This window comes from Periplaneta americana, chromosome 5 (assembly GCF_040183065.1).
Source record: "Periplaneta americana isolate PAMFEO1 chromosome 5, P.americana_PAMFEO1_priV1, whole genome shotgun sequence".
Taxonomy (NCBI): domain Eukaryota; kingdom Metazoa; phylum Arthropoda; class Insecta; order Blattodea; family Blattidae; genus Periplaneta; species Periplaneta americana.
In genome coordinates, this window is record NC_091121.1 from 64,922,507 (window position 1) to 64,936,847 (window position 14,341).

General features: G+C 36.8%; 1 protein-coding gene across 15 annotated transcripts in view; it reads left to right on the plus strand.

Moving 5' to 3' along the window:
* Nucleotides 1–14,341, plus strand: part of LOC138699780 (multiple PDZ domain protein-like) — a 1,065,748-nt gene that overhangs the window by 715,590 nt on the left and 335,817 nt on the right. For all 15 annotated transcript variants that reach the window (XR_011332076.1, XM_069825918.1, XM_069825919.1 and 12 more), the window contains one exon: nt 8,946–9,142. Coding sequence is in view for 14 of the 15 variants with exons in the window: in XM_069825918.1 (XP_069682019.1) it covers nt 8,946–9,142 (197 nt within the window). In the remaining variant the exon portion in view is untranslated. The remainder of the gene's footprint in view (nt 1–8,945; nt 9,143–14,341) is intronic.

Consider the following 14,341-nt stretch of genomic DNA (forward strand, 5'->3'; position numbering starts at 1 on the left):
TATAAAGACATACCTTTACTTTGAATAATTTCAAGGAAAAATTGTTCCGGGGCCGGGTATCGATCCCGGGACCCTTCACTTAGCGCGCGAACGCTCTTCCGACTGAGCTACCCCAGGAACCAAACACGACACCGTCACAATTTTTCCTTTGTATCCACACGACTCAAATGAGCTAATAAAGACGCCAGAACTCAACTATGAGTGCACACAAATACTTGTGTGACTTGAATTGTGGCTTTCTGTTAACGTATCTCCAGTAACGAATGTTACTCATAGTTGAGTTCTGGCGTCTTGTCAGCTCATTTGAGTCGTGTGGATACAAAGGAAAAATTGTGACGGTGTCGTGTATGGTTCCTGGGGTAGCTCAGTCGGAAGAGCGTTCACGCGCTAAGCGAAGGGTCCCGGGATCGATACCTGGCCCTGGAACAATTTTTTCCTTGAAATTATTCAAACCTGCTTTACAGGAGCTACTACCTGAAAGCCAGATTTGTATAATACCTTTACTTTGTTTTTAATAATAGATTTTTAGAAGGAAGTATTAAATCCTTTTGCAAATTCAGTAATATGTTCATTGTGATCCGAAATGCCTCCATCAAGGTAAACGCCTGTCTTGCAGCGCCCAGCTAGGATGCAGAGTAGCTCTTAATGTGTTTCTTACTCGTGGCCACTCTCCCTGAATCAATAACGTGTTTAAGATGTCGACTCCATGTCCACCATAAACAGGAGATGCACTCGACCATGTAAAGTGGGGCCGGGGTTATGAGCTGGGTATTATAAATAGAATGGAGGTAGACTTCTATCGTCGGATTCCTATCACCTACATAAATCACAAAAAATTGAGATCATAAACCGGCTTGGACTTCAAGTCTAGTCTTTATGTTGTAGGAAGCAAACTAAACTGCTTTACTAAACCGCTGCTGCACCTCACTCGAGTAGTAAAGTTGTTCTAAACGAGGGGGAAAGCAAGAGTGGATTATTCAGAGAGGTCTTTTTTCGTAGCTAATGTAGTAGGGTATATAAAGAAAAAGCTCACAATGTTTCGGAAGGCATTCAGGCGAACAAAGGGGTGAAAATGGTGAAGTCAATCACGTGAATGTCACCAATTGTAAAGAATTCGACGAGTAGATTTCTCTTCTCAACCTTTTGCTCACATGAAGATCAAGATATCCAGTTTCAGTGTTTCCAGAATTCACTAGCAATGTACGTTGCTCTAACCTACATCTTATCTGGATAGTAAAGCTGTAGTACAGATTGTTTTGACTGATCAATTTACTATTGTATATAAATTCCATGATAACGACTATTATTATTATTATTATTATTATTATTATTATTATTATTATTATATGAAAGTTATCCATAACTGTCTTCTCTTCATCCCTAAAAGTTTGTAATATAGTCACTGAATCACCCTATATAAGTTTAGCTATACGATCATTGTAAAAGTGTGTTCGAAAAAAAAGAAGAAAAAGAGAAGATAATTTTTATTTTTAGGTAATGAATTCTATCCTTACTTCTTTTTTATTTTAATTTGCGTTACAATACATTATTTTAGAATATTAAATTTATAATAATATATAGGTACCTAGTAGAGATGAACAAAACTAACTGCCGCTCTCGCTCGCTGTGTTCGCTGCATTTGCCTTTCGAATCTCGGCTCGTCATTCTCGTGCGCTTCGAGTCTCGCTCGTCATTCTCGAAATAGCATTTGGTCGGCGTGGAAAGATTTCGTAACTTTGAATAACATACAACATTAAAATAAATAACATAAATGTTTAAATGAGACAAAAAGACAAAACAGAACAGTATCATAGTTATCAAAATGTTCTGGTTCTATTATATGATATTACCTATGGTTATACAAATAAAAAAAATTCTCAAATAAATTTGCATTTCTAAGAAACATGAAACATGGCATTAATATCTTTTTACTTGAGATTGCACACTTGATCTTAAACATATGAAAAGAAAATTCCTAGCCTTTTAACAAGAGCCTAGTAATTAAATAAAGACTGGGGAACGGATTATTGTGCACTGAAAAGTAGAGATGGTGTTTCAAATAGGCTACTTGATTGTTTACACATATAATACAACAGTTGTCAAAGTAGATAAAAGTTCAGTCAAGTATAAACAGTTGTGGCGATTCAAGGCTGCTTGACTTCGGGACCCCGGGAGTCATCAATATCGAGTCTCGGAACGCTCACAACCAGTCTCTACGCCAAGGACGCGACGTACATAATACACCATTGTCATGCGGGTTTTCGGCTTTGTGGGCGCTGTTAGTCTCGCTTTGTCGATCGTTGTTCATCTCTAGTACCTAGCCAAAATCCATACTCTATTTATTATAGGTACTTATAAAAAAGTAATATTTGAAAGACTGGACTCTAGCGCGCTGGTCTTCGATCCACGTGGCCCGAGTTCTATTCTCGGCCCTGTCGTGATGGAATTTGTGGTGGACAAGCAGACGTTGCAGATGGGTTTTCTCAGGGCAGTCCCGCTTTCCTATAACATTACGCTAACATTCTTCACATTTCCCTCATGTCATCTATTATTTGCAATGGTTAAAAGTAGGCTAGGCTGATGTGAAGTTTTTTCTTTGGATAGTATGAGTTTCCAAAGCTGAGGTAGGAAGGACTTGGGACTCCTGGCCCTGGAGCTTATGAAGTATTCATCTGAGCAAAGGACAGGACTGATGCAGGATGCCCTATCTGTCAGCATCGGATTCACAATTGCCATTCAGGCTACTTGTTGTACAATCATCGCATGTATAGGGAGCACAATGGATCGGTGTGCAAGGATCCGTCTCGGATTAGGCTATCGGAAAGGCAAGCCAACCAATAACAGTAGGTCCGCTGAAATGAACTCCACGGAAGGCAAGAAAGTGTATACAAGTAAATCGCACTGATTTGTTAATGAGTCAAACTCTGGTAAACATACCGGTTCTGATCAGTCCTAATTACATAGTGTGATTATTCTAATGATTACCACGATATTCCTTGGGTATCGGATTCGCAAGTTCGAGGACATTGGATTTTAACGGGCATTATCATCCTTGGTAAGGCTTCCTCCTGGAAGCAAGTAAATAACCTTACTTTGATAGACGGCTACAGGGAAAATATGTTTGTCATTTCTCTACCGTGTTGAATTTCGCCGTTGAATTAATAACCTCCATGGCTGAAAGCGTTGTAAAATAAAGTACTGTAACTATATTGTGTGATTTTAAGTAAGATTTGTGTGGACTTACACATGTTGATTCAAATGGTGACATTGTTCTCGTAAAGAAAATACCTTGTCGTCGTATTATTTTATTTAACGACGTTTTCAACTGCTAGGGCAGCTATGGGTACTATCAGCAAAGTAGGGAGAGAACGTGTTCTACTCACCCCACATTCGTTTGATTGACAGGCGAGGGTAACGCAGTTATTTTGCTAAGTCAAGTGCAGTGGTGGATTCGACACACCTTGCGCATCAGTAATTTCTCCGCTGTTACTTCTTGTTTCCAAATCTTTACAGTCTTTTGTTTATATGAAGTGCATGTGTCATACAATAATTACAAGAACCTACTGTGATTAGGCAAATTATATATTCTTCAATTCTGTAACAATTCTTTTATCATGTGCACGAAAAATTCTTGAACTGCCCTGTGATGAACATAATAAATTGTTTATTTTTAAAAACAATAAACAAAAAGCAAAGCTCTATTGTCATGTAACTGTACAACATATTAAAAAAATATAATGATCAACATAATAAATTGTTACCTTTTAAAACCAATAAAGAAAGTAACTAAGTTCCATTGTCATTTTACTTGAAAACATATTAAACACAATATAATGATCAACATATTGTTTTCTTGTAAAAACACTAAAGAAAGTAACTAAGATCCATTGTCATTTAACTTTAAAACATATTAAACAAAATATGAGATGTGAACGAAACGAAATACTACTGTAGGCCTATACTGCCAGTTTTTATTTTTTTGTTGTTGTTGATAGCGTTCGGAGTTTCTTGTTATTAACTCAGAGGCCGACTCTTCGGTAGCAGTCACTGAGCAATCTTTAACGAATTCCTCAATCTGAAAAACGGCTGTTTCTTTAGCTATAAGCCAGGATATTCGATAACTTGCGCGTAATATTTTCTGTCGAGAGGTTTCATTCTGGGGTGCATTTGATTTCGATTTCAGTTCATTAAGTCTACGTTCTCTCTCCAATCCTAAGAGAAATAGATTTAAAAATATATTACAGAACTGATGAAATCGCATCAAGTAGGCCTAATATGCACTCAAAGTTTTAAATAAGTAAGTTCAGTTCCAGATACTTGATAAAATATTAATTAAACCCGAAAATACCATATACATACCTTGTTTTGTATCTTTTCACAGGTATTACGAAAATAGCTTTTAAATTGTAAATAAATACCTGTAAATCATCCGCTTTATGCTTCCGATCAAAGTGGCTTTTGATATTGAAGCGTTTTATATGCGCAATTTTAAACCCGCATATTAAGCAGCAGACTTTCTTCTTTTTGTAAGTAACAAAAAATTATTTCTGCCACTCTTACTGAAACTGACGTCCCGAGAGTGAAGCCATACCCACCACTGAATGAAGAGTGTCTTACAAAGCACCAGGCCGTGGAGATGGTCGGTGGAGGGGATGGTCGGTGGAGTGAGGTAAGGAAGCTTTGAGTGCAGTGGCCCTTCGGAGCCATTTTTCCCCATATTTGGGTATTCGGCGTCGAAATTCAATATATGCGAAAAATATCCGAGAAATAGTATCTGAAGCTATCAGGGAAATGATGTTTTACGTGTCGCAAATACACGACAAATGATCCACAGCTTCATTTCTTTCCTGGAGAAATCATACTAAGAATTTTATCGTTCTTCGGACAGGTTTGAACTCGCGATCCTCGGATCCAACGGCCGGCATAGTAACCGTGTGACTACCGATGACGACAGAAAATGACGTATAGTGCTGTATTAGAACATCTGATTTAGTGTTACACAAGTCGAAAGACTCGTGGGACGTTGCTGCCTATTTCGCATCCTCCGCACTCATCAGGCTAAAGATCCGTTGAGTCCTACCTGTAGGGATTCACGTTAATGACATAAGGGGACGTCTACTTGCTACTAAGACAGATATGATCAGTTCGTTATCCTCGAGGGAGTTGTGAACGCGTATGTGAATCTGAGACGAGTCGTCTCGTACTGCGACAAAAGACGAGAACAAATTGCGACCACTTACTTCCAAAGATAATATAGGAGCTTATGCATCATATGTTTCATATTTAAAAGGAAGATAATAAAATTGGAAACATTTATTTGCAAGGGTAATACAGAAATGTTCACCGCTGTGGAGTAACGTTTAGCTTACCTGACTGTGAAACGAGCGGACCCGGGTTCTAATTCCGATTATGACAAGTTACTGGTTTTCCGTCAACCCATTAAGGGGTTAGGTACAACTGACAGCAGTAAAATTGTGGAAATATTCAACATTTTTTTCCTCCATTACTTTATCTTGTACAATAATGAAAAATAGTATGTTTAAAACACTGTCAATTTGCTATAGGCTATGATAAAAATATTTTTACGATTTAAAACAAACTATTTACATTTTTTTTTTTTTTAAATTCAGTTCACTCTGCAGTGATGAAGCGTTTCCCATATAACTCAAAAACTATCTAATATTCTGTGATGAATTTTTTTGTGTGAATTTATGCATGTCATATCTACAATATGATGCAAGATCACTTCTCTACCTTTGATAGATCGTCTGATAAAAAATAAATTGATTAAAAATGGTCAAATATCAGCATTTTCTTCTAACACAAAATGAAAAAAATAATATTTATTAAGGAATGTAGTTGAAAGAGCATGATATTGTAAACATGAGTTTCAGCAATAAAATAAAAGAGAGAGAACAGGAAAAAGTTAATAAGTTTATGAGTTATGAGGGAAACGCTTCATATACTAGAAGGACAGTGTTTTACACATACCAATTTTATTTTAGTAGGTTATTTTACGACGCTTTATCAACATCCTAGGTTATTTAGCGTCTGAATGAGATGAAGGTGATAATGCTGGTGAAATGAGTCCGAGGTCCAACACCGAAAGTTACCCAGCATGTGCTCATATTGGGTTGAGGGAAATCCCGGGAAAAAAACCCTCAACCAAGTAACTTGCCCCGACCGGGAATCGAACCCGGGCCACCTGGTTTCGCGGCTAGACGCGCTAACCGTTACTCCACAGGTGTGGACTTTACATATACAAATTTTCATTATTGTACAAGATACAGTAATGGAGGAAAAAAAATGTTCAATATTTCCAAAAAATTTACTGCTGTAAGCTGTACCTAAACCCTTAAGAGCAAATGCTGGGTAACTTTCGGCGCTGGACCCTGGACTCATTTCGCTGGCATTATCACCTTTATCTCACTTAGACGCTAGATAACCATAGCTGTTGATAAAGTGTCGTAAAATAACCAATTATAAATACAGAAATATATAGGGTACATCATTTGGGATATTAGTTTTTTTAGTCGATTATATTTAACATCGCTGTAGTACTAGTAGTTCTGGTTTACATTTTGCTGTCGTCTACCATCCGCCGTGTATAACTAGATTCAAGTCTCGTCAATTCTTATTAGTAAGCTATCTTTGTTGCAGGGAAGTGAGAACCAATCCGGCATTTGTCTTTTGAAAGAATTAGATTCATAATTATTTATGTTCGAGGGAACCCCAAAAAAAACCCTGATCAGATTGACCGAATAAGAGATTTAAATCCTGAACGTCCAAAATGAGACAATTGTGTCTTACCACTGGTTCTAATTACAAACTTTTAGGGAGGAAATTACAATTTCCTTGACAAGTGTACATTACAATAATGTGATAAAATTCTGAGAATAATTCGAAATGTTGTAATGTAATATCTTAAAAGTTAAATTGTGATGACATTATCATTAATATTGGCAATGGAAGTTTTAGTATTTTTTTTTCTGACTATCACTAAATCGTTCGGATGGGATCCATATCTTATATTTGAAATCATCTCCTCGAAATGATTTAGAACACGTAATTGAGTTCTATGTAGACCCAATTGTATAGTTGTCTAGTTGTTAGCAATTAGAATCAGAACTCGGTGTTCTACTTAGTTTCAAGTTGAGGCATTGATGTCTGAATAGTTAGTGAGTTTCGGAAGACTGTAAGGTGGCCTTCACAAATTAAGGAGCACTCAGTGAAACACTGAAAGTTAAATGACTTCGATCTCTAACAATCTGTTTACTTCAGGATAAATTAAAATCAGAATGTACGACTGTACATAATTTAATGTGTAATTCACGTTGTTATTGTGAATTTTTTTCATAACATCTATTAAAGCGTTCTAGTACAAGCCAGAGGTCTTGGGTTCGATTCCCGAAGAGTTAATGGATTTTTTCCATTTATCTACTCATTTAGGCCGTAGTATGGCCCTGGAGTTACTTTAGTCTCTAACAGAAATAATCATCTGGGGGAAAAGGCGACCGGCACGTAGGACTAACATTCTTACTGCTACTCATTGTCCACTGCCTACTGTTAGCCTATTCAGTGTCAATTGTCACGTTAGGGTACGTGCAAGACGAAGCCTGGCTGGTAGTTGGTAGCCTGACTGGTTACCTGAATGTAAGTAATGCTCGAACGTTAAGCAGTGGAGACGTACATTACGAGACCTGTTCGGTCGACTGCTACCTAGCCTGTTAGCCCGCTGGTAGCTGGTAGAATAGCTTCCCTCATTTTTCCAGATACCAGTGACCTAACTGCCTTCACTGCGCATGCGTCCTGCGAGTCCGTGGAACTTCCACACTTGCTAAATGCCTACTGCTATCCATTTCGACGCGTATAATGGATTGTGAAAGATTAATTTCAAATAATAATAATAATAATAATAATAATAATAATAATAATAATAATAATAATAGTTTATTGCCAGAAAAATACAATACAAAGAGATTGTAAATTTACAATATTCTAGCACTCCCCTAAAAGAGTGTGTTGTCGTACTCAGGGGAGGATTCGATACATAATAAATATAGATGCATAAATTGCAATATAATAACATCTAAAAATCAATCATTACTGATAACGAATTTCTTACATTTTTAAATTTCAAATTGTTGAAGGTAAATAGATGTGCATATTTCTTTATTAATTTATTATAAATTATGGGGCCGATATTAGTACTATGGTTAAAAGCAATGCTCGTTAAACACTTGGGTTCAAACAAACGTATTGTATCCATGCCTTTGGTTTTGTGTTTGTGAGTATATGGTCTGAAATACAGTATTTAGAAATAAACTGAATTTGCCATCCAGGTTCGAAAAATTATATATCTCGAACTATGATTGACTTCAAAGGATTTAAGTTTATTCTCAATTTCTCGAACTCATAACTTTTTCAGATTGACTGGGTATAAAAGTCTTGTAGGTTTCTAGAATAAAATTAATAAGAACCATAATATACAGTTACTGTATAGCATAAAAATATGAAATAGACTACACCGTATCATTTCTCTGCTGTGTTATCATGTACTCTATATTTTACTTGCCTGCCGCTGGAGCGCTACTGTCGCATGAGCTGTCAAGTGTTTGCAAAAAAGATGTCGGAGTTGCGCTACTGTATGTCTTATACTGTAGTCAACACTATGAAGATTTCTAGGCTAAAAATAAAAAAATAATAATTTTGATCATTCCTATAGGTCCTTCCTGTTAACTTCATATTAATAGTAAATTTATGTTTGTAAGTGTTTGAAAGAATTTAGTACTTCAATGATTTCGTTCGTACGATATTTTTACATATTTTCAGATATTGATCTGTGACTGCTTTCTTCCTAAGACTTTAAATAGTTGTTACGTCGTAGATCGTTGCTGAAAGAGAGTCTTTGTGTGGCGATACAGTGTAACGACGTTCTGTTGCAGATAAGGTGAAGAAGAAGTACGGGTCACTGGGGCACTCGGTGCTGGCCGTGCAGCTGGAGCGGGGGCGGCAGGGCCTGGGGCTCAGCCTGGCGGGGCACAAGGACCGCAACCGCATGGCCGTGTTCGTGTGCGGCCTCAACCCCAACGGAGCTGCCTTCCGCTCGGGCGGCATCCAGGTCGGCGACGAGATCCTCGAGGTGAGTCTTGGATCAATTCACAGTTCATTGCAACTTTAGTTCTTCTGCTGCCTTTATAGAATGGATATAAGAAATGATTTGTTTTTATAGCGGTATATGTCATATTGACAGAATTTTAGCAGTCTTTTTTTGTTATGAAAGTTTTCTTGTGAATAGGGATTTTATGACAGTATACGGCATTGTAAAATATATATTTTTCGTTATTTCCACGTAGTTATAATGGATCGTCGTCAATATGAAGTATTATATGAATAATTTCAAGGGAAAAACTGTTCCGGGGCCGGGTATCGATCCCGGGACCTCTGGTTGAACGTACCAGCGCTCTGCCAACTGAGCTACCCGGGAACTCCACCCGACACCGTCTCAACTTTTCCTTTTATATCCACACAACTCGCGTGGGCTGACGAACGCCAGAGACCCACATCGAGTGCACACAATCTCTGTGTGACTTGAAATTGTGGTTTTCTGTTAACGTACACAGTGACGTATATATTATGCAAATCTAATCTTTCAGGTAAAGCTTCCTGTAAAGCAGATTCAAATCTGCTTTACAGGAAACTTTACCTGAAAGATTAGATTTGCATGAAGTACTATATGTTTTATCGTTTGCATGTAAATATCGCAGAGTTCCTAAACAGACATGTTGTAACATGTCACTGACTGTGAGAATCGAACGAAGAATGTGAACGTCGATATTTAGAAAATTATGCTAAGAAATGTGAGGAGAAAAAATTAGTTCTGAAGATTACTAACAGTGCAGCGATAAGTCGCTAAATCTAGGGAATTTTGAATCAGTCTCGGCGACAAATTTTGTAAAATACGATTAGCGACTTTTCTGCTGATTTTTATAGTCTTCCACTTTTTCCTTTCTTTGAAGTTAAAACATTAAACTGAAGTCATGCACTTCTTAGTTTTAGAATAGGCATGGGTGCATGACTGAGTAGTCTAATGATGATACATACGTGAAAGCCCTGCTCTCATATATTTGTGATCAGTGATCAGGAGTGAAAGATGCTGATTCAATGATTCTCACGGTTAGGTCTGTCTCTCAAAGCTATTGCTCCAACACCCATAAACGGTGGCAGCTTTGATTGACACGTGACGAGTCGCGAGCTGCAGCTAATGTAATCTTGGTTCTTCCCCGCAACGCGGAGATTTTCCACTCCGATCCGGCCCCAGGCAGTTGAGTTTTGGAATTTTGTGCCGACAGTTCGTGTGAAGCAAATGAAACTGTAGATTTTGCTGGTTTTAATATATTTTGATATATATCTAAAAAGTGTTAGATTTCACAAAAAAAAATTGTGGTCAAACGTTTAGGTAAAAATTCCCATACTTATAATTTGCCAGAAAGTGTACTGTCAATGATTGGATCAAGTGCAGTGTATTCACAATCAGGTCTTCCCACACCTTCCACCTCAACATCACAGCCGTCAACAACACAACCAGATTCCGCGGAAGAGGACGACGACAAGGAAATTGTATTTTTCTCCGCATATGTATGTTTTTCTAATGTTTATTTAGTGATATTTATTATTAATTTTTAGCGACATTTCTGGGGATTTTTTGACAAACTTTGGAGAGATTTAGCTACTTTTTGTTGATAACTTAGCGAGACTGTAGGGCGATATGTTGGCAACAGTGAGTGCAGCTGAAACTAGTCAAATAAGGTATACTAATTTGGCTTAGTTCGTGACCCTAGTGATTTCTCGCCAAAACATCCTTAAAACTCCTTAAAAATACAGGAATGTCAGAATATAACTTTCATGTCAAAACTTTATAATTTTTGTCTTTTCTTTCTCGAATATAGACACATTTCACTGTAAAATTGTATGTGATGATCCGTCCTACCTTTCTTCTTGATTCTTACCACTAAGTTGACTTTCCCATGAATGTGTTAAGAGACCAGAGTATGGAAAGTTCCGATGGTGAAAGTGTCACCTTGATGTCTCTGAAGATGTGTGATTATCTATGGGGGTATATTCCCTTAGCCAATATAGCTTGAGGTTTGAGGCTTTAGAATTTGCCTTCACCCTCACTATTCTGCTACAGATGGATAATACTGTATTGCCCGGGGGTCAAGTGGCATTAGCCTGCGTGGACCTGGGAGTAGGATTTGCGTACATAGCTGTTGAAGTTACTGTATTGGCTTTTCTGAAAATTTATAGAATAAGCCTACATCTATTGGTAGCATGTATTCCCTGAGCCGTATTTGCATAAGACTCCAATTCCTTTTAAGGTTTTATGCTACAATTTTGTAGGTAATAGATTTAGTCACTTAAAAATGAATACAGTATTTATTTTTTAAATGAAAACATTTGACGATTGTATAAGACGACGAAATCAGGTATAGGTCTATACGAAATAAAATTCAGAGTAGATAAATTACAGATCAAGCAAAAGGATATATGGATAAATCCAGAAAAAGGATGTCTTAAATACTTAGACTCGTAACGGATTGAAGATTCCTACGCTTCATGGAGGATGTGAGAAAAGGATGATGATGATGATGATGACAGGTAATATGATAATGATGATATTTGTAAACGTGTCCTTTTACGTTCAATAAAGGTAAATGTATGCTCCCTACATGCCATGAAGGCATGCTTTCTTTACCTTGGCACTAGAACGAGATGATGGGTGGTCGGCACTACGCTCCGACCACCTTTTCTTACCTGCTTCTCAGTTTGATAGGAGGCTGGTTGAACCTCGGGACCATTTTAAAAATTTGGCAGTAAGAAAATCTCGTCACCACTCAGCTTCATAAACTATGTAAGTTCTTCGCTGCGTGATGCCGACTGACTGTATCAGTATAATATAAATAATATATTTCCAGTTATTTAAATTTGAAAATAGAATATGTTTTTCTCAATCTCTATATCTCACCCGAAGATACCTTAGCGGTCTTCTTCCTCTTGGTATTTCTTTATTGCCCATTTTTTCTTTTTCCTAGTTATCTGATGTGGCCTATCCATCGAAGTATTCTTTGTTTTATTTTTGCTCCAATGTCTGGTTCTTCATATAACTGGAAAATTTCATCACGTCTTAATATTTGCCATTATTGTGATAGAAGGAAAATTATTGCTCCAAAAATCCTTCTAAATATTTTCTTTTGTTGCTCGTTAGTGTCCATGTATCACAAGCGTAAGTTGGGGTTGGGATGATTATTGATTAATTATTGCATATGCGTAAAACTGCTTTTCTACACAATATCTTCCATTTTAGAATATTCATAAAAGCATTTACTGACATTTTGAATTCTTGCATTCATCTTATCCTTGACCTTGTTATTGGTAGTAAACAAACATTTGAAATTTTCTACTTGGTCAAACATAATATGAGTCAACAAGTTGTAGATGGTTGAGTGGGATGTTCCAAGCTGTTAGCCTATTAAAAGGATAGGGCTTCGATATTACTGAAATATCGAAGCTGTATATTGGATGGTTATTATCTTTATGCGTGGGATAATTATTGAAAGTTAGGGTACCGGTACTTTTAAATTCACTGGAACTTTATTTTGATTGTTTATATAAAATTATAACACTATTTAATTTATGTTAAATGTTATCATTAGTACAGAATTCAAATATGACCACTAATTAAGTTTTTTTATTTATTAATAGTATTCCTTCCATGCTATACACAGCATTCAGAAGAATATTTTGCAAAGTAATGTAGATCTTTCGATTAATTTATCGTTTTAGTCCAACACTGCAAAGACGAAAAATAGAAACTGTTTTGTAGATAACCCACAGGCAAAAATCAGCGGTTTTGTGTCTGCTGGCCAGATGGTATGACTCTCAAAATTTTATCAGTAGTTTTATGAATGATGAAAGTGAGATGAGGCATCGCCTTGCCTGAGGACAATATTTTTAGTTTCAAGATTCTTTAAATCAAATATCACATAACGGTGTTCGCTAATTGACATTATGGCATTTTAATAACTTGAATGTATAAGGGATGTGAAACCACACCAGATAATTATTCCATGTTACATGTTCCTTGTTGAACGACAGCATTAGTGTTCTATATCGACCAGATTCTACAGTAATGAATATTGTGAGCTCCGTTTAAGTCGAAATGCGTCCGTCCACAAAAGTTGATCTAGTCATTCCGGGTTACTTTGGATTTCTTCCAATATTGTGAAGTGAAGTTGGCAGCAATCGCCTTTCTGACGTCTTTGAGTTTTAAAGGATTTCATTTTATAATAATACAGTTTTAGCTTTCTCCCGGGAATTTGCCGTACTTGAATGACGCATCAGCAGTTGTGTCGCTGCTTATTTTGCATATTCGGAGCGTTCACTAATTTTCCGGACTTGTTGCAAAATGATGTTTTCTACAGATTTTTCTCTACCAAAACATTCTTTTCTTTACCACGCAACGGACTTTCTTAAAGTCTTCAGCAAGCTTACGAAATAAAGTTATATTAAAGGACCCATACTTTACGTCATTTAGAGTTCTAACTCTTCTCAAAGAGTTCGAAAATTCTCATTTGAATTTATAATAATTCTGAAGACAAATTCTCATTCTCACAAAAAAGAGCAATTGGAGAAACACATTTGCGGAATAAAACTCAATAATTCGCTAAAAAAATAGCTCAATAGTATTGGATTCGTTATCGAAATCGAACAATTGAATTCAAGTTTCGTCACGGCAATCATAATAAGAATATTCTTATGAAAAGTGTGTTATTTTTATGTAAACCTAATTTCGAACTAGGTTTCAAATGTGTTCTGGTTTTTTAATTGCCCAATTCATCTTCTTTCCAACGAAGAATTTAATTCAATTTATCTAATTCATTTTCAAGTAGATTGTTCTATGATTGATTGAGTACTGTGCTTCTAGATAGCTCCAATGAGTTCAGTTAATTTTAAGAACAATGATAACAATAATACTTACTTACTTACTTACTGGCTTTTAAGGAGCCCGGAGGTTCATTGCCGCCCTCACATAAGCCCGCCATTGGTCCCTATCCTGAGCAAGATTAATCCAGTCTCTACCATCATATCCTACCTCCCTCAAATCCATTTTAATATTATCTTCCCATCTACGTCTCGGCCTCCCCAAAGGTCTTTTTCCTTCCGGCCTCCCAACTAACACTCTATATGCATTTCTGGATTCGCCCATACGTGCTACATGTCTTGCCCATCTCAAACGTCTGGATTTTATGTTCCTAATTATGTCAGGTGAAGTATACAATGC